This window comes from Triticum aestivum, chromosome 1B (genome assembly GCF_018294505.1).
Source record: "Triticum aestivum cultivar Chinese Spring chromosome 1B, IWGSC CS RefSeq v2.1, whole genome shotgun sequence".
Classification (NCBI taxonomy): domain Eukaryota; kingdom Viridiplantae; phylum Streptophyta; class Magnoliopsida; order Poales; family Poaceae; genus Triticum; species Triticum aestivum.
Window position 1 is genome coordinate 497,517,867 of NC_057795.1, and position 27,163 is coordinate 497,545,029.

Here is a 27,163-nt window from a genome sequence, read left to right on the forward strand (position 1 = left end):
GCGAGGTCGGATTAGGCAGGCCCATCGACGTCTCCTTTGGCATATCTTATTAGTCGCCAACAGAACGATTTATGTTGTCTTTTTATTAAGCAAACTACGCTTGGGGGTTAGCCACCTCCACCTGAATTCATTCGTTTCTATTAAATGAAATTTATTTATTTTATCTATTATTATGCAGGAGATGATGATATCCAAAATGCATGATATGCTTTTGCCAGTGTTCTCTCTGTTCAAGTTTCGTTTGGATGCTCCACGTATCCACAGTATGTTCCTACTCATTTTGATGGGTCCAATTGTGCGGAGCTTGTTATTATGCATCTGTCCTTTTTTAGTACTATTCTAGACCAGATTTTATCTTCAGGATACTATGTCTGGAACAAAAACGTGGTGACTAAAAATTATTAGATTGACCTCTTGTGCACTCCATAATGATCTTTTAGCATTGATTTTTTTTGGTAGGCTCCTCACCGCTGTCTTGTCCACCTCATTGTGGAATGTCGTAGTAATTATCAAAAGTTTGCACGGCAAGTAGCATATGAAGTATCAATGCTAAAGCAGATTTCAATATTTTATCAACAGTTACGTGGCATGGAAATAGTTTCTTGTTGACTTCTTTCCTTTGATTACTATTCATTGTGTATAGTTAAGTGGCATGGAACTGAAACCATACTTTGTTGTTGACTTGTTTCATTGTGGACAGATTTTCCTTGTTAAGTTGAGATATTAGCATCTTACTAGATCTTGATTACTATTCATGTTATGGTGTCTTTGGATTTATCTTAGCTCAGCAGGACAAAGTCATGAAGGGTTCATCCTTACACTAGTTTGATGCCAGCTGCCTACATTTACCAATATTTTTTAATATGGTTTAAGTTCATGCATATCTGATTTTATGGGTTTCAGTAGGCGTCATCAAGTCATGGGCTGTGGCTTCAATCCCCGGATTTTTTGTTTGCATGTGCTGTGCTGCTATGAAGCATTGTTTAGCAAACAATGTTTTGGGAATTTCTTCCCGTATCCAGGTTTGTTTTTATTAGTTATATTGTGTATTTCTAAGAATTATGAGCACTTTCTGGGTGGTGTTCACTTCAGTTATGGTCAGGGTAGCTAAATTTTTTATGCTCCAATAAATGCCATAGATCTTTTTAGTGAACTTTTGGTGATAATATTGTTAGTGGGTTCGTTTTTAGTTTAATAGTTCAACTAATCTGGTATGCATTGTTATGCACAGCACGTGTTCCCACCCGCAGATGCTGCCTCCATGCTTTTCGTTGCCGACACTGCAATATCTGGTTAGTAATAGAATAGAAGTTCTTTTGTTTGTGCCAAATTACATTTGCGGTCTGTTCTTCTGAAACTTGCAATGGTTATAGATATGTGGTTAGTCATAGAATAAAAGTAACATCATCTTCACTATGACTTGTGCGTGTCAACTTCATTTGGCATAATCACCTGTATTTATAGTGAGACCTCAGTAAATTTTTTGCATCATTGCAGCTCTTTCTCTTGTTGGTCTACGAGGACGAAATAGCATTTATCAGCATTTTCTTATTCTTGTTGATCTAAGAGAACATTCTATCTTTTGTTTATTCTTTAGTATTAGTACTAGGGAAAAGTGCAGATTTGAAACTAGAACGTTTCCAATTCTTGTTCAGATGCGCCCTGCTTGCTTGGCTGTTTTACTTGCTCGGTTGCTCTATATGGGATCCATGCCACTCTTTTGCTGTTGCCGGTATGATTAAAAAAAATTGTGGCCCAAGGGGCCGAAACAGTATGCACAAAGAAAAACAAATTATTTTGAAGTTTGAACTTCCTCTTGGATTAACTATTGTATTAAATTCTGCATATTGGAGCAGTTGCTGCATCACTCAGCACATAATATGGATTTCTGTTTTTTGGTTCCAGGTATATGTGTTGCACTTGCCCTCTGTATCGCTGTGCCAAGAGCTAGCAAGAACCGTTTCTTTAATTACGCATTTTTGCGATACACTGTAATTATCATCATACTGAACTGGTTTCAATCCACACAGGTGAGTTATGCTACTTGAGTTGCACCTGATATTATCTTGAAAATAAAATGCCTTGTTCTATATGCTCATCTCATCTCTTTTTTTTTCAGGGTGGGGGGCAGCCTGCTGTACAATACGTTGCTTGTGGCGTGATTAGTTTTGTTGCTGTTCACTGTTTGTGGAATGTAGAAGTAAAACAGGTAAGGTCGGTCCATATTGTTGTTTGTACTATAGATATGCCTATTGCCAGTCCCAATTGTGTGGTGGTTGATGACATTCTGTAGTGACATATCCTATTTGCTAATATCTCTTTTTTTCCTTGCTTGAGGGTGACAACAATCAGCCGATGAGTGAAGTGTGGGATTGGAACACTGCCAATGAGGATGGTGATGGAGGTGAGGATGGTGACGGAGGTGAGGATGGTGACAGAGGTGAGGATGGTGACGGAGGTGAGGATGGTGATAGAGGTGAGGATGATGCTTCATTTGCCTTGGAGCATTCCGATGATGAAGATTTGACGGAGGTGTCAATTTTACGTACGGTGCAAGTGTTGGCCATTCGTGCAAACTTCTGTATCAGCCGTATGGACGCCCATGACTGGTACCAAAGTTTTGTCATCTATACGACGCTCGAGGGGGAAGTACAAGAGGTATACACTAGCTACCGTATGTTATATCTACTACATGCTTTATGCCTCTTTACATGCATTATATATTGTAATAAATTAAAATCCTTCACATTCATGCTTTCATGTGTAGGAAGGAATGGATTTGGTACTCATTGGACCATGTGGGATACTACAGGCTTACGGTGCCTTTTGCTTGGAGGTTTTCACAGAAGACCTGGTTTTCACAGAAGACGATGAGGGGTCTTCTACTGATGATGAGGGGTCTTGGGGCGGTCATTTCCGCCGAGGCTGGGATGTTACTGATCCTGATGAAGTTGAGGAATTCACACAAACCATCTATGGGGGCCTTGGCCGCAAGTTGGAGATCACATACTTGGTGATTCCGGAAGCAGTTGAGACCTATGTTGAGGTCAGGTTGAACCTCAAAGACTTCGGTTCGAGAAGCCGCTCTGTGTATGGTAGCGTCAAGGCAATTGCCATTGACTATGGGAGCAAAAACGTCAATCTCTTCAGTTTTGAACGAGGCAGTAGCTTGTCCCTGCCCTGTGGTTCGACGTGCATTCTTCCACTGGGACAACCCGCGATTGCATTGCCTAAAGGTAGCAAGTACAAACTCCACATAGAGGTGGACCTAAGAGTAATCACGACCTGTGACAGCCAAGAAGAGGACAAGAATTTGAAATTCTGTCTAGACTGCAGCCGTAGAATTAGGAGTAAAGAACGTCTAGAGTTACCCCGTAGAATTAGGACTCAAAAAAGAGAATTCGATGGTGATCAAGTTGAAGTGAAGGTCATCTGGGTCCTAGAAAAATTCTTCTAGATCCTAGAAAAATTTGTCTAAGAAAGGAGCTAGAAGCGAAATAAGTGAAGGAAGGCATGTGCCACATCTGAAACTTTGTCTATGTTTGCCAGATCATATTATCTAGGCCAGTGATAATATGATCTGGCGCACTGGCCGAAAATTTGGGCCGGTCGCATCCTGTGCGTCCGCTTCGCTTACTGCCAACCGTCAGATCGAAAGCTCTTTGCCCCCCGCATCTCGCATCTGAACACACATGGGAGAAAAAAAAGAAAAAAAGGAGAGGATGCAGCCCAGATCGCCGAAATCCATTGCCTCGCTGTCCCCGCCCGCGCAGCCGCCGGAGTCCCGCGTCTCCGGCGGCCCCTCCACGGCCACCGCCATCATCGTCGACTGCAGCTCCCCGCTTCTCTTCGCAACTTGAAGTAGAAGTCGTTGTGCGCCCTCCTCATCTCGTCGTCGTTCCAACACCGCGTCTTGCCAGATGCAACTCTGAACAAAAGTCGGTCCATCAAATTACGCAGCCCATCATAGCACGGCGACGCCATCTTCGGCTCGCCACCGTCGTTGACCTGCACCACCTAATTTCAGCGAAAACCAAAACTCAGCTCAAAAATATAGTTGAAACAAAATCAAAAAACGGTTCCAGCAAAAAGTAACTTAGGTTCCAGCAAAACAACCCCAGTGCTAGAAAATTAGGTAAACTAATTGAAGCAAAAATTTACCACTGTTCCAGCAAAATCAAACTCTGGTTCAGCAAAACCAAAACTGAGCAAGTAGGAATCATGGTTCTTGCAAAACCAAAACTGAGCAAGTAGGAAATTTAGATAAAAACATGTTTGAAACAAAAATTTACCTGTTTCCAGTAAAAAAAAAACACCTCCGGTTCCAGCAAAAATAATCGCATCTCAACGTCCAACCTTGTAGCTCCACCAAAAGCCGGTTGCAACTCCGTTGTCGAGGGGCGCAGCTGATTGCAGCCGCCCTCGCCGCTGTATGCAGCTCTTATGCTCCGCGTTGCAGTCGCCGCCGCCCGGCGTCGATGGATGCAGCTCGACCAAATAGATGGTTGCAGCTCCGCCAATCGCCGATTGAAGCTCTGTGGCCCCTAATTTGTTGCTAGGTGTGGCGCCTCGAGCTGGAAATAAAGCATGGCAGCTCGGCCATGGCCATGGCGTTGGATGCTTTGAGGTGAATGCATTTTTGGGAGGAGGGAGAAGGCACTGGAAGCGGTGGGGATAAGGAAAGAGGATAAAGTAGCGAAGCGATGTGGCTCGGCTCGGCTCGATAGGTCAAGGACGCGTGGCCCGCGTGGACCCGCCTGCTCGCGTAGCTAGCGAGGTGACCGGCTCAAACTTTGGGCCGACGCCCCGGCTCTAAACACTTTCCTATTATCTATTTCCTTGTGTTTGATCTATTCATGCCATTTTATTTGAATTGTACTTGGGTGAGTGGGAAACCAAGAATACTCCCTCCGTCACAGTTTAGAAGACACAGTTAAATTTGTGTGCGTTTCCACAATAAACAAGGTTTAGGGTGCATTGCATTTATTTCTAGTAGCTAAGTAGTACTCCGATATAGTATTCCTATATGCATGCGTAGTGTGAATGCTATTTTTTAGCCCATCTCACGGCCAATAGATAACCACCTAGGTCCCAGAGAATTTTTAAGTGCGCCTTCTAAACTACGACAGATGGAGTAGTAAAAGAGTCTTTCGTATTCGTTAGTGAACATTTATATTCGGCAATGTACTGTGATTAGTAATTCTAATAAGCCATTGCAATTAATTTTAGAGAAGCACGAAGCGTCCAAATAAACCAGACCAGTAGGCAGGGATCCAAGGGAACCGAATACCTCAGATTTAGCATCATCTTCCCGCTGTTATAAAACTAAAATAATTGTGAAACTGCATGCTACCATTACTCAGCAATCAAGAGTCCTTAATTAATGGCTATATATTTTCCTCTATTTTTGGTCAAACTTGACAAATTTTGACTTTAACAAAATCCTAAACGCGAAGTAAATAAAAATGGAGTGAGTAGCAATCAGGCAACGTTGTTAGAAATGGTGTTGGGTAAGTGCACCTAAAGCTCATAGTTGGACAGCATACCACTGCATTTTGATTTGATTTGGGAGCTAATTTAGCGACTATCCATATAGTCACTCAGATTTCGTTTTCGCTAATCTGGTCTAAACTCTGATTTCCTTAGCTTTGTGATCAGCTTTCCTTCGCTGGATAGCACTTCAACCTTTACATACTTTTTTTTATCATAATATCCCCGGACCAATTTTCAAAATCAGTTCCTGGCCCACTATTTAGGTTTGGTGTAACAGTTATCTTTCAATATTTAACCATTGGATCCGAGCCAATGAACGGCTGTCAATGTTTCCAAGCGTTGTAAAATTCCTCCTTATTGTATTAAGAAGAAAAGGAACTATATTCATAGACTGTTGGATGACAATGGTGAATGGAAAGAGGACAATGAGTCAATGAAGAATCTGATAGGTAGCTATTTTCAACACTTGTTCACTTCAGAAGTTGCAGATCCGAATTGGAATGTTATTAACAGGGTGAAACCGAAAGTTACTCTCTACATGAATGAGGCTTTAATGGCCCCATATACCGAAGATGAGGTAAAGAGAGCCTTATTCAGCACTCCCTCCATTTCGAATTAGTCTACATCCTGACTACATCATTTGCTCCAAATTAGTCTACATTCTACCAAGAAATCGCAACAGTGCTTCCATCAGCGGCCATCGGTGCTACCGTCCGTGTTCGGCGGTGCTAACTGCTGGAGTCAGCATGCTACCAGCGGTGCTACTTGCCGGAGTCAGCATGTTATCGATGATGCTGCCGGCGTTGGTCGGCGAGGTCCCGTCGCACCTTTGTAGGTCGGGATGATGGTGCAGCAGGCGGCGGTGCAGGTAGCGCGGACGGCGGTGCTCGGAGTTGGCTCGTTGCCGGCCATGCAAGAGAAAGATCGGGGCAAGTACTGAAATTATTGGTAACAGATAAGATAATTCATAACAGGTAACAAGTAACAAAAGTAAACAAGGTGCAGTAAGATTGCCCAATCCTTGTTGTAGCAAAGGACAAGCCTGCACGAGCTCTTATGTAAAGTAAAGCGCTCCCGAGGACACATGAGAATTGTTGTCAAGTTAGTTTTCATCATACTCATATGATTCACGTTCGTTACTTTGATAATTTGATATGTGGGTGGACCGGAGCTTGGTGCTGCCCTTCCTTGGACAAGCCTCCCACTTATGATTAACCACTCTCGCAAGCATCTGCAACTACGAAGGAATAATTAAGATAAATCTAACCATAGCATGAAACATATGGATCCAAATCAGCCCCTTACGAAGCAACACATAAACTAGTGTTTAATCTTCTGTCACTCTAACAACCCATCATCTACTTATTACCTTCCATTGCCTTTCCCTAGCCCCAAATCATGGTGAAGTGTCATGTAGTCGACTTCACATAACACCACTAGAGGAGAGACAACATACATCTCATCAAAATATCGAACGAATACCAAATTCACATGATTACTTATAACAAGATGATGTGTGCTAGAACTACGTCGGTATTTCCCCAAAGAGGAAGGGGTGATGTAGTATAGCGACGGTAGGTATTTCCCTCGGTGATGAGACCAAGGTTATCGAACCAGTAGGAGAACCTCCTAAAACCACGTAAACAACACCTGCACACAAATAACAAATACTCGCAATCCGACGTGTTAAGGGGGTTGTCAATCCCTTTCGGATACGACGCCTCAAGATAGGCAAAAACCAGAGGTAAAAAGTGGTAGATAGGATAAATAGATCGTGGAACAAATAAATTACAGCAAGGTATTTTCGTATTTTTGGTTTAATAGATCTGAAAATAAATGCAAGAGAAAATAGATCGCAAAGGCAAATATGATGAAAAGAGACCCGGGGGGTAGGTTTCACTAGTGGCTTCTCTCGAGAAAAATAGCAAACGGTGGGAAAACAATTACTGTTGGGCAATTGATAGAACTTCAAATAATCATGACGATATCCAGGCAATGATCATTATATAGGCATCACGTCCAAGATTAGTAGACCGACTCCTGCCTGCATCTACTACTATTACTCCACACATCGACCGTTATCCAGCATGCATCTAGTGTATTAAGTTCATGAGAAAAAGGAGTAATGCAATAAGAACGATGACATGATGTAGATGAGATCTGTTTATCTATTGTGGCAGATATAGATCTCATCTTGTTATCCTTAGTAGCAATGATACATACGTGTCGGTTCCCCTTCTGTCACTAGGATCAAGCACCGTAAGATCGAACCCACTACAAAGCACCTCTTCCCATTGCAAGATAAATAGATCAAGTTGGCCAAACAAAACCCAAATATCGAAGAAGAAATACAAGGCTATAAGAAATCACACATATAAGAGATCAAAGAAGACTCAAATAACTTTTATGGATAAAAACATAGATCTGATCATAAACTCAAAGTTCATCGGATCCCAACAAACACACCGCCAAAACACTTACATCATATGGATCTCCAAGAGACCATTGTATTGATAATCAAGAGAGAGAGAGGAAGCCATCTAGCTACTAACTACGGACCCGTAGGTCTACAAAGAACTACTCACGCATCATAGGAGATGCACCAATGGAAGTGGTGAACCCCTCCATGATGGTGTCTAGATTGGATCTGGTGGTTCTGGACTCTGCGGCGGTTGGATCAATATTTCGTCGACTGCCCTAGGGTTTCTAAAATATTCGGGTATTTATAGAGCAAAGAGGCGGTTCGGGGGGGGGGGCACCCGAGGTGGGCACAACCCCCCAGGGTGCGCCTGGGCCTCCTGACGCGCCCTGGTGGGTGCTGCTCACCTCGAGCAGCCCCTTAGGTGCTTCCTTGGCCCATTGGCTTTCTTCTGGACCAAAGAAATCCTCCAGGAGTTGCATTGCATTTGGACTCCGTTTGATATTGATTTCATGCGATGTAAAAACACATGCAGAAAACAACAACTGTCACTGGGCACTATGTCAATAGGTTAGTACCAAAAAATGATATAAAATGACTATAAAATGATTATAAAAGATCCAAGAATGATAATATAATAGCATGGAACAATCAAAAATTATAGATACGTTGGAGACGTATCAGCATCCCCAAGCTTAATTCTTGCTCGTCCTCGAGTAGGTAAATAATAAAAATAGAATTTTTAATGTGGAATGCTGCCTAACATGTTCATCACATTCTTTTTTTATAGCATGGACATATGGACTTTTATATGATTCAAGGCAATAGTCTAGTTTTGACATGAAGACTTTAATACTCAAGCATACCAACAAGTAACCATGTATTTCAAAATATCAACACTAAAGCAAGTTATCCTAGCCCATCATGCTCAATCATTGATCCATTCATGAAACACACTCGAATATTAGCTACACCCAATGCTCAAATACGATTATAGTGCCCCTTAGTTGGTGCTTTATAAGAGAAGATGGAGACTCAAATTCAAAATAAAAATTTCATAAGTAAAAGAAAGGCCCTTCGCGGAGGGAAGTAGGGATTTGTAGAGGTGCCAGAGCTCATAGCTTAAATTGAGAGAAAAAATTATTTTTGAGAGGCATACTTTTCCTACCAACGAAAACGACTTGGAGCATCCCAACACTTTTCATGCTAGATACACCATAGGCGGTTCCCAAACAAAAAATAAAGTTTATTCCTTTTTCCACCATAACTTTCACTTTCCATGGCTAACCGTATCCACGGGTGCCCTCCATACCAACACTTTCCAAGGAATTTATTATTTGACAACATAAAGTAAATTCATTTATTCATTTCGGACTGGGCATCCCTAGTACCTTTGGCGTACTCTCGTGCAATGACAAGTGAATAAACACTCATCATGAGAATAACACATCTAGCATGGAAAATATTGGCTACCCTTTACCGCCTCGCGAGTAGTAGAGCACACAAAAGAGAAATTTATTTTGAAAATTAGAGATGGCACATGAAAATTTGCTTAGAACGGCATGGAAATACCGCATATAGGTAGGTATAGTGGACTCATATGGCAAAACTAGTTTAAAGGGTTTTGGATGCACAAGTAGTGATCATACTTAGTTCAAAATGAAAGCTAGCAAAAATATTGAGAAGCGACCAACCAAAAAGCAAAAAATCTCGTACCCAAGCGTTAAGCATAAGTAACACCGAATAATGCACCATAAGTAGGATATAAATTTCATTGCATAACTATTGACTTTCATGCTTGCATAGGGAATCACAACCCTTAACATCAATATTCTTACTAAAGCACAATTACTCATCAACATGACTCACATATCATATCATCATATCTCAAAACCATTACTAAGAATCAAGTTTATTTTGTCCAATGATCTTAATGAAAGTTTTTATTATATCCTCCTTCGATATCTATCACTAAGGGACTATTTTCAAATGTTTCTTTTGATAAGCTCAAACAAATATAAGTGAAGATCACGAGCATAATTTTTTTCTTTATCCCAAAATAATCTAAGTGAAGTAAGAGGGAATTTCTTAATTATTTTACTAAATCCCAAATAAATCTAAGTGAAACATGAGAGCATTTATTCAAAATTAACAAAGCACATCGTGCTCAAAAAGATATAAGTGAAGTACTAGAGCAAGTCCATGGCTCTAAAAATTTAAGTGAAGCATAGGAGCAAACATAGCATAATTTTTGGCTTTCTTAAAAGGTGTGTCCAGCAAGGATTCAACACTTAAACACAAAGCAAAACAAGCAAAGACTCATATCATACAAGACGCTCCAAGCAAAACTCATATCATGTGATGAATAAAAATATAGTTTCAAGTAAAATACCGATGGTCGTTAGAAGAAAGCGGGGATGCCACTCGGGGGCATACCCAAGCTTAGTTGATTGCTACTTCTTTGAATATTATATTTGGGTTCCCAGGTCATCCCCAAGCTTAGACTTTTGGTTATCCTTATTCCTTCATCCATCGTAAGATAATCCAAAACTTGAAAACTTCAATCACACAAAACTCAAACAAAACCTTCGTGAGATCTGTTAGGATAAGAAAGCAAACCACTACTATAAGTACTGTAGAAAACCTATTCTTATTTTGTTTTTACATTATATCTACTGTATTACAATTTTTCTATGGCAAAAACTCATCAAAGAAAACCATAGAATCATCAAAACAAGCACACAACGCAAAGAAAACAGAATCTGTCAAAAACAGAACAGTCTGTAGCAATCTGAAAATTTCGAATACTTTTGTAACTCCAAAAATTATGAAATAAATTTGTGGACGTGAGGAATTTGTCTATTTATCCTCTTAAAAAATAATCAACTTAAAAGCACTCTTCTGTAAAAAAATGACAACGAATTTCGTGAGCGCAAAAGTTTTTGTTTTTCAGCAAGATCAAATAAACTTTCACCCAAGTCTTCCAAAGGCATTGCTTGGCACAAACACTAACTAAAACGTAAAAAACACAAACATAAAAGTAGCATAATTGTGCTAACACTCAAGAACAGAAAGAAAAAAGCAAAAATAAATATTATTCATTGGGTTGCCTCCCAACAAGCGCCATCGTTTTACGCCCCTAGCTAGGCATAACGCGTAGGATCTAAGTGTTGTCATCTTTGGTTCTAGATCCATAAGATGCAATCATGATTGATTCATATGGTGGCCTAATTCTAGTTCTAGGGAAGTGTTCCATTCCCTTCCTTTGTGTAAATTGAAATTTAATATTGCCTTCTTTCATATTGATCACGGCACTAATAGTACGCAAAAACGGTGTACCAAGAATAATTGGACAAGACAGATTGCAATCAATATCAAGAACAATAAAATCTATGGGCACACAATTCCTATTTGAAAGAATAAGAACATCATTAATTCTTCCTATATGCTTTTTAATAGTAGAATCGTAAGTGAAAATTTAAAGAGCATTCTTCAATATCGGTAAGACCAAGCACATCACATAAAGATTTCATAATTGTAGAAACACTAGCACCCAAGTCACATAAAACAAAACACTCATAATTTTTAATCTTGACTTTGATAGTAGGTTCCCACTTATCATGCAATTTTCTAGGAATTGAAACTTCTAATTCCAAGTTTTCTTCAAAAGCTTTCATCATGGCATCAACAATATGTTTAGTAAAAGCTTTATTTTGTTCATAAGTATGGGGTGAATTTATCATGGATTGCAACAAAGAAATACAATCAATCAAAGAGCAACTATCATAATTAAAGTCTTTGTAATCCAAAATTGTGGGCACATCACTAGTTAAAGTCTTGACCTCTTCAAACCCACTTTTATCAAATTTTTCAACAAGATTTTCACCCTCCGAATCATAGGGACGCCTTCTAACTAAAGTTGACTCTTCTCCAGTCCCTTTTTCATCAATCTTAACTTACTAAACAAAGAATCAATAGAATAAACACCAATCACTTTAATATCTTCATCACTTTTATGATAGTAATCACTAGAAAACACTTTTTCTAAAAAAATTCTTTTGTCTCTAAGCATAGCGGTTCTTTTCTTACTTTCATCCATAGAAACATAAAGATTTTAATTGATTCTTCAACTTTAGGCACAAATTTTTTCATTTTGAGAGTTTCTATATCGTGAGAAATTCTATCAACACTTCTAGACAAATCATCAATTTTATTTAACTTTTCTTCTATCGAAGTGTTGAAAGCTTTTTGCGTATTGATAAATTCTTTAATATTGTTCTCAAGATCAGAGGTGTTTCTATTATTATTGTAGGTGGTATTACCATAGGAATTACCATAGTTATTAGAGGAATTACTAGGAAAAGGCCTAGGATTATAATTACTTCTATAAGCATTGTTGTTGAAATTATTTCGCGAGACAAAATTCACATCTATGGCATCACTATTTTGCTAAATCAAAGTAGACAAAGGAACATCATTAAAATCAATAGGATCACTTTTATTAGCAACCAACTTCATAAGAGCATCAACTTTTTCCTCAAAGAATTTATTTCTTCTACCGAATTGACTTTTTTACTAGTAGGAGCTCTTTCAGTATGCCATTGCGAGTAATTTGCCATAATATTGTCTAGAAATTTAGTAGCTTCACCCAGAGTAAGTTCCATTAAGTACCCTCCGTAGCGGAATCTAAAAGACTAGGAGAAACAAAATTCAATCCCACATAAAAATTCTGTATGATCATCCAAAGATTTAACCCATGAGTTGGGCAATTCCTTAGCATCAATTTCATCCTTTCCCAAGATTGTGCAACATGCTCATGTTCAAGTTGCTTGAAATTCACGGTTTGGGTTCTAAGGGAAATACTTTTTGCGGGCGAAAAATACTTAGTGATAAAAGCATCTTTGCACTTGTTTCAAGAATCAATACTATTGCGAGGCAAAGAAGAAAACCAAATTTTTGCACGATATCGCAAAGAAAACGGAAATAATTTCAACTTCACAACATCATTGTCCACATCTTTTTCTTTTGCATATCGCATAATTCCATGAATGTGATAAGATGGGACGCGGTATCCTCATTTGGAGTACCGGCAAATTGATCTTTCATGACAAGATTCAACAAAGCAGTATTAATATCACAAGACTCCGCACTAGTGGCGGGAGGAGCAATCAGAGTGCTAATAAAATCATTGTTGTTAGTATTTGAGAAATCACACAACTTGGTGTTCTCTTGAGTCATGATGACTACGCAATAAGATTGCACTCAAAAACAAATCTGACGAGAAAACGGCGAACGAAAAAAGGGCGAATAAAACGGCAAATTTTTGTGAAGTGGGGGAGAGCAAAACGAGAGGCAAATGGCAAATAATGAAAATTGTGAGGAGATGAGATTTGTGATTAGGAACCTGGTTGATGTTGAAGATCCTCCCCAGCAACGGCGCTAAAAATTCCTTTTGATGTCTGCTAGAACTACGTCGGTATTTCCCCAATGAGGAAGGGATGATGCAGTATAGCGATGGTAGGTATTTACCTTAGTGATGAGACCAAGGTTATCGAACCAGCAGGAGAACCTCCTCACACCACATAAACAACACCTGCACACAAATACAAATACTCGCAACCCGACGTGTTAAAGGGGTTGTCAATCCCTTTCGGGTACGGCGCCTCAAGATAGGCAAAAACATGAGGTAAAAAGTGGTAGATAGGATAAATAGATCGCGGAACAAATAAATTGCAGCAAGGTATTTTTGTATTTTTAGTTTAATAGATCTGAAAATAAATGCAAGAGAAAATAGATCGCAAAGGCAAATATGATGAAAAGAGACCCGAGGGGCCGTAGGTTTCACTAGTGGATTCTCTCGAGAAAAATAGCAAACAGTGGGAAAACAATTACTGTTGGGCAATTGATAGAACTTCAAATAATCATGTTGATATCTAGGCAATGATCATTATATAGGCATCACGTCCAAGATTAGTAGACCGACTCCTGCCTGCATCTACTACTATTACTCCACACATCGACCCGCTATCCAGCATGCATCTAGTGTATTAAGTTCATGAGAAAATGGGGTAATGCAATAAGAACGATGACATGATGTAGATGAGATCCGTTTATCTATTGCGGCAGATATAGATCTCATCTTGTTATCCTTAGTAGCAACGATACATATGTGTCGGTTCCCCTTCTGTCACTGGGATCAAGCACCATAAGATCGAACCCACTACAAAGCACCTCTTCCCATTGCAAGATAAATAGATCAAGTTGGCCAAACAAAACCCAAATATCGGAGAAGAAATACGAGGCTATAAGCAATCACGCATATAAGAGATCAAAGAAGACTCAAATAACTTTCATGGATAAAAACATAGATTTGATCATAAACTCAAAATTCATCGGATCCCAACAAACACACCGCCAAAAGACTTACATCATATGGATCTCCAAGAGACCATTGTATTGATAATCAAGAGAGAGAGAGGAAGCCATCTAGAAATAACTACGGACCCATAGGTCTACAAAGAACTACTCACGCATCATAGGAGAGGCACTAATGGAAGTGGTGAACCCCTCCATGATGGTGTCTAGATTGCATCTGGTGGTTCTGTACTCTGCAGCGGCTGGATCAATATTTCGTCAACTCCCCTAGGGTTTCTGGAATATTTGGGTATTTATAGAGCAAAGAGGCAGTTCGGGGAGCACCCGAGGTGGGCACAACCCCCCAGGGTGCGCCTGGGCCTCCTGGCGTGCCCTAGTGGGTGTTGCTCACCTCGAGTAGCCCCTCAGGTGCTTCCTTGGCCCATTGGCTTTCTTCTGGCCCAAAAAAATCCTCCAGGAGTTGCGTTGCGTTTGGACTCCGTTTGATATTGATTTCCTGCGATGTAAAAAACATGCAAAAAACAACAACTGGCACTGGACACTATGTCAAAAGGTTAGTACCAAAAAATGATATAAAATGACTATATAATGATTGTAAAACATCCAAGAATGATAATATAACATCATGAACAATCAAACATTATAGATACGTTGGAGACGTATCACAATACTTTTCCCATGTCCTCGGGAACAAACATAACTACTCACAAAGCATATTCATGTACAAAATCAGAGGAGTATTAATAATAATTAAGGATCTGAACATATGATCTTCCACCGAATAAACCAACTAGCATCAACTACAAGGAGTAATCAACACTACTAGCAACCCACAGGTACCAATCTGAGGTTTTGAGACAAAGATCGGATACAAGAGATGAACTAGGGTTTGAGAGGAGATGGTGCTGGTGAAGATGTTGATGGATATTGACCCCCTCTTGATTAGAGGATCATTGGTGATGACGATGGCTTCGATTTCCCCCTTTCGGAGGGAAGTTTCCTTGGCAGAACAGCTCCGCCGGAGCCCTAGATTGGTTCTGCCCAAGTTCCGCCTCGAGACGGCGGCACTTCGTCCCGAAAGCTTCCCACTGGTACGCTTTGGTGCTATGCAAATGGTTTTTAACCCCTTTTCGCGATGGTATTTGGAACCATCGCTAAGTGAGTGTGGGCAATGGGGTGGTCCTTCCCACATGATCCAGAAACCGTCGGGGATAGGGAGCCAAGATGCATGTACAGTACTCTTACTCGTTTGTGCTCACATTGCCATCGCAGTCGGTATTCTGTGGTGCTACATTTATGATGTGCGGCCCATCACAAACGGTTCACTATTATAGAACGTGTATGATAAGCATACAATCACACACATTCGCTTTTCACAAACCATATGCGGTAACTAATTAAGAAGATTAGCTAATCGTCGTACGAGTGTCGGATAGGATTACGAAACGTTGGACCGTCGTAACATCATCATACACGACAACTATCACACACGCTATTCTGTGGTGCAATGTTTACGATGCATACTTCATCAGAAACACTTCATGGTTGCGAATCGTGTAAGATAAGGCAACTATCGCACACACTATTCTGTGGTGCAACGTTTACGATGCATACTTCATCAAAAACAGTTCATGGTTGCGAATCGTGTACGATAAGGCAACTATCGCAAAAGGTTAGTTTGCCAGCACCGTTTGTCATATTATCTAACATCACACACGCTTTGCAAACAGCAACTGTGTGCGCGCTTGCACATGTTTCCTCTCTGTGAACCGTCTCGGATTATGGTGTATATCACAAACGTTTGTGTTTTACCAACCGTGTGTGCCGTGACAACCTGGAGAGCGTAATTTCACCGTAATTTAATTGCTGCTATATCAAATTGATATTGAAATTGAAATTGAATTTGCATTTGAATGTATGCTATAGCTTTATTCATCTCCATCAGGTTCAGACAACCAATGCATTATTCGATTCATAGGTACACATCAAGAATTACTTAAGAACCAAATAAAGAATGATGAACCACAATTGTATACTTGTACTATTAAAGATGGTAAAGAAAGAGGCGAAATACATTTTGGTTGCTGAACAAGGTGAAGCGGAATGCCCATATTGTGCCCTCCTCCATGTAGAAGGCACGCACGACTCTAGTCCAACACCTTGTGATGGCCGACCGTCCATCCTTCACGGTCTTCATGAAAATATCTAGATAATCAGTGTGTTCTGGTAGAAATACTTTAACCTTTGCATGCCCACCAATCATGTAGTTTGAGAGGTAATCTTTAGTAAACTGCTTTGGGAACCACTGCAAAGGAAAAAAGATTCAGACATTGTCATGTAATGCAACTCATTATGGGCAGTAAAAAGAAGGTTGCAGAGTTCTTACTTACCATCCTGCAGTTCGTTGTTGTATTGGATAAAGTGTAAACAAATAGTTTAATTGCCATATTTTGACCCATTTTACTAACAATCTTTATCAACTTCCTCACTTGATGCTGGTAAGTACGAGATGACCAAACAGGAAAACACGGATATCTGTCAAGCCCAAGTGAAGGCCTACATCGAAATGCAAAGAGCTAAGAGACATCCACCTCCAGAGGAGAAGATAAATCAGGTGAAAGTGAAGCACACTTTGGACGCCCTGCAGCGACCACCACCGTCTCCGCCGAAAACCAGCTATGAGCGCGTTACTGCAAAGACATATAAGGAAGCGAAGCGGTCGGGAAGTACTTGCAGTGACAAAAGGTTACAAGAACGAAGAAGTGGGAAAAAATTCCCCATCTCGGCAAACAAGAGAACCAATCGTGCCCCCCGCTCAAGGTGTCTAGCGATATCGTCGCTAATCATCCGAGGATCTTTCCCGGTACCAATCCTGTAGATTACCTGCCCGACGATGCACATTTTGATACAATGGAGGTGGACGAATTCAAATACGAGTACGGGAAGCCTCTCGTTAAAGATGGAACTATTCTAACAACGATGATGCGAAGATTCCATGATTGGTACATGGGAACCTGCAGAAAGTTTGCAAGGGAGAAAAAAGGATACTTTGACGCTGAAAGTTAAAGAGGGTCATCACGACCTCATTGGAATTGAGCAGTTGTGTGTTTCATTTGAGGAGTTCTTCCAGTTTTTCAATCAGAAGGCCCTTGATAAATTAACGGTCACTTGCTACTATCTGTAAGTACTACTTCTGTCATTAAGTCTCTATATATAGCTCAGCTCTTTCATTGCATGCATATATAATTATCCTCACTATATTATGCAGGTTGAAGATCGTCGAATGCAGAAAGGCTGAAATGTATGATATTGGGTTCATTAACACAGATCTCATAGATCAATTTACGTTTACATCTCATGCCAAAGAAACTGAGGACAACTTGCTACGACCGTTGATAATAAATCAAAATAAAGATACAATACTCTTTCCTTACAACTTCAAGTGAGTGTTACTTACTTGTGCATATTTAGTTTCCCTTAATTATTACTCGAGTTTATGTAATTGATGAGTTATGCATGCGTGCGCAACTTCCACTATATTCTCCTAGAGATTAAGCTTGAACAGGGACTAGTAAAAGTCTTAGACTCGAGACGAAAAGATCCCTCTGAATATGCAGACATGTCTAAAATGCTCGAGAAGTAAGTTGAATCGATCATTATCGCACCATATCGGCAACTTTGTTCATTTCATGATATCAGGTAATTGTTTTCTTTGTCTTGCAGGGTTTGGAAAGTATTCACCGCACAAGTTTCGGGACTGCCACGGGAACTGCGATGGATTTACCCAAAAGTAAGTACTACTAGCTAGCTAGTTCCGCGCATCTCCCGTTGATTCTAGCTACTTTCATCAATGCTCATTTATAATGCTTCATTATCAGTTTGATTGACCTCTATTTCTCGTAAAGTGCTTGTGGCAGGAAGCCGAGAATAATTACTGTGGATACTACGTCTGCGAGTTCATCTACAACGCGACGGCCAAGAATAGGTGGGGCTACTCTAAAAGACAATATAAAGTGCGTAAGCAAAAATATTCACAAGTTTATTTTATTACCATCATTTTCTGTTGATTTCATTCATATATATGTATTGACCCCCTTCTTTAAATTAGATGTGGGAGATGTGGAATGAAATCCTACCACAAGATCGCATGCGAGCAATTCAAGAGGAATTAGCTGGATTCTTTCTTGACCACGTCATCAATAAAGCCGGAGAATACCACCATGCATGTGGAACTTGAGTTCATATATTAGGGTATTGTAAGAGATCTTACACATTGTATATATATATCTAGCCAGTAGCGTCGGATAGATATACGATAACTTGTTGTTCGACCAATATCTCGGAGAAGGAGAGGTCGATCACTTCTGTATATGTTCATGACGATCTTCTGTACTTAATAGTTTCCTTCATTTGCTTATAGCTAGCTAGTGTGTCGAGTCCTTTCTATACGTAGCGTCGACCAAGCACGGAGATAAGAGAGGACACTTTTCTCTATTCGCTAGCTAACACAATATATGAAACCCCTAAATTAACCCTACAAAACCCCCCAACCCCCCCTCCTCTCTTTGAGAAAAAAACAAGCAAGCCTTTTCGTCCCGGTTGGTGGCACCAACTGGGACAAAAGGCCCCCCTGCCTGGGCAAGCGGCAGCGGCCACGTGGAGCCCCCATCTGTCCCGGTTCCTGGGCAAACCGAGACTAAAAGTGCAGGACTTTAGTAATGAACCTTTAGTCTCGGTTCAAGAACCGAGACTAAAGGCCCTCACGAACCGGTACGAATGGGCCTTAGTTGAGTTGCAACCTTTCAGTATAACTCCACTATTCACTGTGTTTAAAACTTCAGTCACTATTTCATCTCCCAACACAGGCCAGAACTGATGGGGAACGTTGCAAAAAATAAAAAGTTTCCTACGGTTTCACCAAGATCAATCTATGAGTTCATCTAGCAACAAGAGAGAGGAGTGCATCTACATACCCTTGTAGATCGAGCGGAAGCGTTAAAGGGAACAGGGTTGAGGGAGTCGTACTCGTCGTGATCCAAATCACCGGAGATCCTAGTGGCGAACGGACGACACCTCCGCGTTCAACACACGTATGGTCAGGGAGACGTCTCCTCCTTCTTGATCCAGCAAGGGGGAAGGAGAGGTTGATGAAGATCCAGCAGCACGACGGCTTGGTGGTGGATGCAGCAGGGATCTCGGTAGGGCTTCGCCAAGCGTCTGCAAGAGGGAGAGGTGTAGCAATGGGGAAGGGAGGCGCCAAGTGCATGGGTGCGGCTGCCCTCCCTCCTCCCATCTTTATATAGGGCCCCTAGGGGGGGCGCCTATTGGGGAACGTAGTAATTTCAAAAAAATTCCTACGTACACGAAAGATCATGGTGATGGCATAGAAACGAGAGGAGAGAGTGTTGTCCATGTACCCTCGTAGACCGTAAGCGGAAGTGTTATGACAACGTGGTTGATGTAGTCGTACGTCTTCACGATCCGACCGATCCAAGTACCGAACGTACGGCACCTCCGAGTTCAGCACACGTTCAGCTCGATGACGATCCCCGGGCTCCGATCCAGCAAAGCTTCGGGGATGAGTTCCGTCAGCACGACGGCGTGGTGACGATGATGATGCTCTACCGGCGCAGGGCTTCGCCTAAACTTCGCGACGATATGACCGAGGTGGAATATGGTGGAGGGGGGCACCGCACACGACTAAGGAACGATCCGTAGATCAGCTTGTGTGTCTATGGGGTGCCCCCCGCCCCCGTATATAAAGGAGCCAGGGGGGAGGAGGCGGCCGGCCAAGGAGGGCGCGCCAAGGGGGGAGTCCTACTCCCATCGGGAGTAGGACTCCCTTCTTTCCTAGTTGGAATAGGAGAAGGGGGAAAGAGGAGGAAGAGGGGAAGGAAAGGGGGGGTGCCGCCCCCCTTCCCTTGTCCTATTCGGACTAGGAAGGGGAGGGGCGCGCGTCCCCCTCCTGACTCCTTCCCTCTTCTCCCTCGAGGCCCATGTAGGCCCAATAACCCCCCGGGGGGTTCCGGTAACCTCCCGGTACTCCGGTAAAATGCCGATTTCACCTGGAACGATTCCGATGTCCAAATATAGGCTTCCAATATATCGATCTTTATGTCTCGACCATTTCGAGACTCCTCGTTATGTCCGTGATCACATCCGGGACTCCGAACAAACTTCGGTACATCAAAACTTATAAACTCATAATAAAACTGTCATCGTAACGTTAAGCGTGCGGACCCTACGGGTTCGAGAACTATGTAGACATGACCTAGAACTATTCTCGGTCAATAACCAATAGCGGAACCTGAATGCCCATATTGGTTCCTACATATTCTACGAAGATCTTTATCGGTCAAACCGCATAACAACATACGTTGTTCCCTTTGTCATCGGTATGTTACTTGCCCGAGATTTGATCTTCGGTATCCAATACCTAGTTCAATCTCGTTACCGGCAAGTCTCTTTACTTGTTCCGTAATGCATCATTCCATAACCAACTCATTTGGTCACATTGCTTGCAAGGCTTATAAAGATGTGCATTACCGAGAGGGCCCAGAGATACCTCTCCGACAATCGGAGTGACAAAACCTAATCTCGAAATACGCCAACTCAACATGTACCTTCGGAGACACCTGTAGTACTCCTTTATAATCACCCAGTTACGTAGTGACGTTTGGTAGTACCCAAAGTGTTCCTCCGGTAAACGGGAGTTGCATAATCTCATAGTTACAGGAACATGTATAAGTCATGAAGAAAACAATAGCAACATACTAAACGATCAAGTGCTAGGCTAACGGAATGGGTCATGTCAATCACATTATTCTCCTAATGATGTGATCCCATTAATCAAATGACAACACATGTCTATGGTTAGGAAACACAAACATCTTTGATTAATGAGCTAGTCAAGTAGAGGCATACTAGTGACTATATGTTTGTCTATGTATTCACACAAGTATCATGTTTCTGGTTAATACAATTCTAGCATGAATAATAAACATTTATCATGAAATAAGGAAATAAATAATAACTTTACTATTGCCTCTAGGGCATATTTCCTTCAGTCTCCCACTTGCACTAGAGTCAATAATTTAGTTCACATCGCTATGTGATTTAACACCAATATTCACATCTGCATGTGATTAATACCCATAGTTCACATCATCATGTGATCAACACCCAAAGGGTTAACTAGAGTCAATAATCTAGTTCACATCGCTATGTGATTAACACCCAAAAGAGTACTAAGGTATGATCATGTTTTGCTCGTGAGAGAAGCTTAGTCAACGGGTCTGTCATATTCAGAGCCGTATGTATTTCGCAAATATTCTATGTCCACAATGCTCTGCACGGAGCTACTCTAGCTAATTGCTCCCACTTTCAATATGTCTCCAGATTGAGACTTAGAGTCATCTGGATTGGTGTAAAAGCTTGCATCGTTGTAACTTTTACGACGGGCTCTTTTATCACCTCCATAATCGAGAAACATCTCCTTAGTCCTCACTAAGGATATTCTTGACCCATATCCAGTGATCTACTTATTAGATCAAAATTGTATTCCTTTGCCAAACACAGAGCAAGGTATACAATAGGTCTGGTTCACAGCATAGCATACTTTATAGAACCTATGACTGAGGCATAGGGAATGACTTTTCATTCTCTTTCTATTTTCTGCAATGGTCGGGTCTTGAGTCTTACTCAACTTCACACCTTGTAACACAGGCAAGAACTCCTTCTTTGACTGTTCCATTTTGAACTATTTCAAAAATTTATCAAGGTATGTACTCATTGATAAATCTTATCAAGCGTCTTGATCTATCTATATAGATCTTGATGCTCAATGTGTAAGCAGCTTCACCGAGGTCTTGCTTTGGAAAACTCTTATTCAAGTATCCTTTCATGCTATCCAGAATTTCCATATCATTTCCAATTAACAATATGTCATCCACATATAATATTAGAAATGCTACAGAGCTCCCACTCACTTTCTTGTAAATACAGGCTTCTTCAAAAGTCTGTATAAAACCATATGCTTTGATCAACTCATCAAAGCGTATATTCCAACTCCGAGATGCTTGCACCAGTCCATTGATGGATTGCTGGAGCTTGCACACTTTGTTAGCATCTTTAGGATTGACAAAAACTTTCTGGTTGCATCATATACAACTCTTCTTTAATAAATCCATTAAGGAATGCAGTTTTGACATCCATTTGCCAGATTTCATAAAATGTGGAAATTGCTAACATGATTCAGACAGACTTAAGCTTCGATACGAGTGAGAAAATCTCATCGTATTCAACACCTTGAACTTGTTGAAAACATTTCGCAACAAGTCGAGCTTAGTAGATAGTAACACTACTATCAATGTCCGTCTTCCTCTTGAAGATCCATTTATTTAACATGGCTTGCTGATCATCGAGCAAGTCAATCAAAGTCCATACTTTGTTCTCATACATGGATCATATCTCAGATTTTATGGCCTCAAGCCATTTCGTGGAATCTGGGCTCATCATAGCTTCCTCATAGCTCATAGGTTCATCATGGTCTAGTAACATGACTTCCAGAACAGGATTACCGTACCACTCTGGTGCGGATCTTACTCTAGAAGACCTACGAGGTTCTGTAGTAACTTAATCTGAAGTTTCATGATCATCATCATTAACTTCCTCACTAATTGGTGTAGTAGTCACAGGAACAGATTTCTGTGATGAACTACTTTCCAATAAGGGAGCAGGTACAGTTACCTCATCAAGTTCTACTTTCCTCCCACTCACTTCTTTCGAGAGAAACTCCTTCTCTAGAAAGGATCCATTCTTAGCAATGAATAACTTGCCTTCCGATCTGTGATAGAAGGTGTACCCAATAGTTAACTTTGGGTATTCTATGAAGACGCACTTCTCCGATTTGGGTTTGAGCTTATCAGGTTGAAACTTTTTTCATATAAGCATCGCAACTCCAAACTTTTAAGAAACGACATCTTAAGTTTACTTCTAAACCATAGTTCATACGATGTCGTCTCAACGGATTTAGATGGTGCCCTTTTAACGTGAATGCAGCTGTCTCTAATGCACAACCCCAAAACGATAGTGGTAAAACCGATAAGAGACATCATAGATCGCACCATATCCAATAAAGTGCGGTTACGACGTTCGGACACACCATAACGTTGTGGTGTTCCAGGTGGCGTGAGCTGTGAAACTATTCCACATTGTTTTAACTAAAGACCAAACTCGTAGCTCAAATATTCGTCTCCGCGATCAGATCGTAGAAACTTTATATTTTCTTGTTATGATGATTTTTCCACTTCACTCTGAAATTCTTTGAACCTTTCAATTATTTCAGACTTATGTTTCATCAAGTAGATATACCCATATCTACTCAAATCATTTTGTGAAGGTCAGAAAATAATGATACTTGCCACGAGCATCAACACTCATTGGATCGCATACATCGGTATGTATTATTTCCAATAAGTCAGCAGCTTGTTCCATTGTTCCGGAGAACGGAGTTTTTAGTCATCTTGCCCAAAAGGCACGGTTCGCAAGCATCAAATGATTCATAACCAAGTGATTCCGAAAATCCATCTTTATGGAGTTTCTTCATGCGCTTTACACTGATATGACCCAAACGGCAGTGCCACAAATAAGTTGCACTATCATTATCAACTTTGCATCTTTTGACATCAATATTATGAATATGTGTATCACTACGACCGAGATCCAACAAACTATTTTTGTTGGGTGTATGACCATCAAAGGTTTTATTCATTTAAACAGAACAACAATTATTCTCCGATTTTAAATGAATAACCGTATTGCAATAAACATGATCAAATCATATTCATGCTCAACGCAAACACCAAATAACATTTATTTAGGTTCAACACTAATCTCGAAAGTATAGGGAGTGTGCGATGATGATCATATCAATCTTGGAACCACTTCCAACATACATCGTCACTTCACCCTCAACTAGTTTCTGTTTATTCTGTAACTCCTGTTTCGAGTTACTAATCTTAGCAACCGAACAAGTATCAAATACTCAGGGGTTACTATAAACACTAGTAAGGTACACATCAATAACATGTACATCAAATATACCCTTGTTCACTTTGCCATCCTTCTTATCCACCAAATATTCAAGGCATTTCCGCTTCTAGTGACCATTTCCTTTGTAGTGTAAGCACTCAGTTTCAGGCTTTGGTTCAGCTTTGGGCTTCTTCATGGGAGTGAAAACTTGCTTGTCATTCTACTTGAAGTTCCCCTTTCTTTCCCTTTGCCCTTTTTCTTGAAACTAGTGATCTTGTCAACCATCAACACTTGATGCTCTTTCTTGATTTCTAACTTCATTGATTTCAACATCACGAAGCGCTCGGGAATCATTTTCGTCATCCCTTGCATACTATAGTTCATCACAAAGTTCTACTAACTTGGTGATGGTGACTAGAGAATTCTGTCAATCACTATCTTATCTGGAAGATTAACTCCCACTTGATTCAAGCGATTGAAGTACCCAGACAATCTGAGCACATGCTCACTAGTTGAGCGATTCTCCTCCATCTTTTAGCTATAGAACTTGTTGGAGACTTCATATCTCTCAACTCGGGTATTTGCTGGAAATATTAACTTCAACTCTTGGAACATCTCATATGGTCCATGACATTCAAAACGTCTTTGAAGTCCCGATTCTAAGCCCTTAAGCATGGTGCACTAAACTATCAAGTAGTCATCATATTGAGCTAGCCAAACGTTCATAACGTCTGCATCTGCTCCTGCAATAGGTCTATCACCTAGTGGTGCATTAAGGACATAATTCTTCTGTGTAGCAATGAGGATAAACCTCAGATCACGGATCCAATCCGCATCATTGCTACTAACATCTTTCAACACTATTTTCTCTAGGAACATATTGAAATAAACATATGAAAGCAACAACACAAGCTATTGATCTACAACATAATTTGCAAAATACTACCAGGACTAAGTTCATGATAAATTTAAGTTCAATTAATCATATTACTTAAGAACTCCCACTTAGACAGACATCTCTCTAGTCATCTAAGTGATCACGTGATCCAAATCAACTAAACCATGTCCGATCATCACGTGAGATGGAGTAGTTTCAATGGTGAACATCATTATGTTGATCATATCTACTATATGATTCACGCTCGACCTTTCGGTCTCCGTGTTCCGAGGCCATATCTGTATATGCTAGGCTCGTCAAGTTTAACCCGAGTATTCTGCGTGTGCAACTGTTTTGCACCCGTTGTATTTGAACGTAGAGCCTATCACACCCGATCATCACGTGGTGTCTCAGCACGAAGAACTTTCGCAACGGTGCATACTCAGGGAGAACACTTCTTGATAATTAGTGAGAGATCATCTTATAATGCTACCGTCAAACAAAACAGAATAAGATGTATAATAGATAAACATCATATGCAATCAAAATATGTGACATGATATGGCCATGATCATCTTGCGCCTTTTGTTCTCCATCTCCAAAGTACTATCATGATCTCCATCGTTACCGGCACGACACCATGATCTTCATCATCTTGATCTATATCAATGTGTCGTCACATGGTCGTCTCGCCAGCTATTGCTCTTGCAACTATTGCTATCGCATAGCGATAAACTGAAGCAATTATTTGGCACTTGCATCTTATGCAACAAAGAGACAACCATAGGGCTTCTGCCAGTTGCCGATAACTTCAACAAAACATGATCATCTCATACAACAACTTATATCTCATCACGTCTTGACCATATCACATCACAACATGCCCTGCAAAAACAAGTTAGACGTCTTCTACTTTGTTGTTGCAAATTTTACGTGGCTGCTACGGGCTGAGCAAGAACCGTTCTTACCTACGCATCAAAACCACAACGATAGTTCGTCAAGTTAGTGTTGTTTTAACCTTGGCAAGGACCGGGCGTAGCCACACTCGGTTCAACTAAAGTGAGAGAAACAGACACCCGCCAGCCACCTTTAAGCACGAGTGCTCGCAATGGTGAAACCAGTCTCGCGTAAGCGTACGCGTAATGTCGGTCCGGGCTGCTTCATCTCATAATATCGCCGAACCAAAGTATGACATGCTGGTAAGCAGTATGACTTGTATCACCCACAACTCACTTGTGTTCTACTCGTGCATATGACATCTACGCATAAAACCAAGGCTCGGATGCCACTGTTGGGGAACGTAGTAATTTCAAAAAATTTCCAACATTCACGCAAGATCATGGTGATGGCATAGCAACGAGAGGAGAGAGTGTTGTCCACGTACCCTCGTAGACCATAAGCGGAAGCGTTATGACAACGCGGTTGATGTAGTCGTACGTCTTCATGATTCGACCGATCCAAGTACCAAACGTACGGCACCTCCGAGTTCAGCACACGTTCAGCTCGATGACGATCCCCGGGCTCCGATCCAGCAAAGCTTCGGGGATGAGTTCCGTCAGCACGACGGTGTGGTGACGATGATGATGCTCTACCGGCGCAGGGCTTCGCCTAAACTCCGCGACGATATGACCGAGGTGGAATATGGTGGAGGGGGGCACCGCACATGGCTAAGGAACGATCCGTAGATCAGCTTGTGTGTCTATGGGGTGCCCCCCCGCCCCCGTATATAAAGGAGCCAGGGGGGAGGAGGCGGCCGGCCAAGGAGGGCGCGCCAAGGGGGGAGTCCTACTCCCACCGGGAGTAGGACTCCCTTCTTTCCTAGTTGAAATAGGAGAAGGGGGGAAAGAGGAGGAAGAGGGGAAGGAAAGGGGGGGCGCCGCCCCCCTTCCCTTGTCCTATTCGGACTAGGAAGGGGAGGGGCGCGCGGCCCCCTCCTGCCTCCTTCCCTCTTCTCCCTCGAGGCCCAT

General features: G+C 41.3%; 1 protein-coding gene and 1 long non-coding RNA gene across 2 annotated transcripts in view; one reads left to right on the forward strand and one right to left on the reverse strand.

The window, feature by feature from the left end:
- Window positions 1–236: 236 nt before the first annotated feature.
- LOC123134755 (uncharacterized) overlaps window positions 237–27,163 on the forward strand; it is a 44,404-nt gene continuing 17,477 nt past the window's right edge. The window contains exons 1-5 of the mRNA XM_044553939.1: window positions 237–263; window positions 907–1,022; window positions 1,232–1,292; window positions 1,906–2,030; window positions 2,120–2,209. Coding sequence (XP_044409874.1) covers window positions 957–1,022; window positions 1,232–1,292; window positions 1,906–2,030; window positions 2,120–2,209 — 342 coding nt within the window. The 5' untranslated portion in view covers window positions 237–263; window positions 907–956. The remainder of the gene's footprint in view (window positions 264–906; window positions 1,023–1,231; window positions 1,293–1,905; window positions 2,031–2,119; window positions 2,210–27,163) is intronic.
- On the reverse strand, window positions 3,564–4,776 carry LOC123134765 (uncharacterized). Its single transcript, XR_006465724.1, has 2 exons — window positions 4,293–4,776; window positions 3,564–4,017 (listed from the first exon to the last, which is right to left on the reverse strand). It is a non-coding gene; the product is annotated as an uncharacterized lncRNA (long non-coding RNA).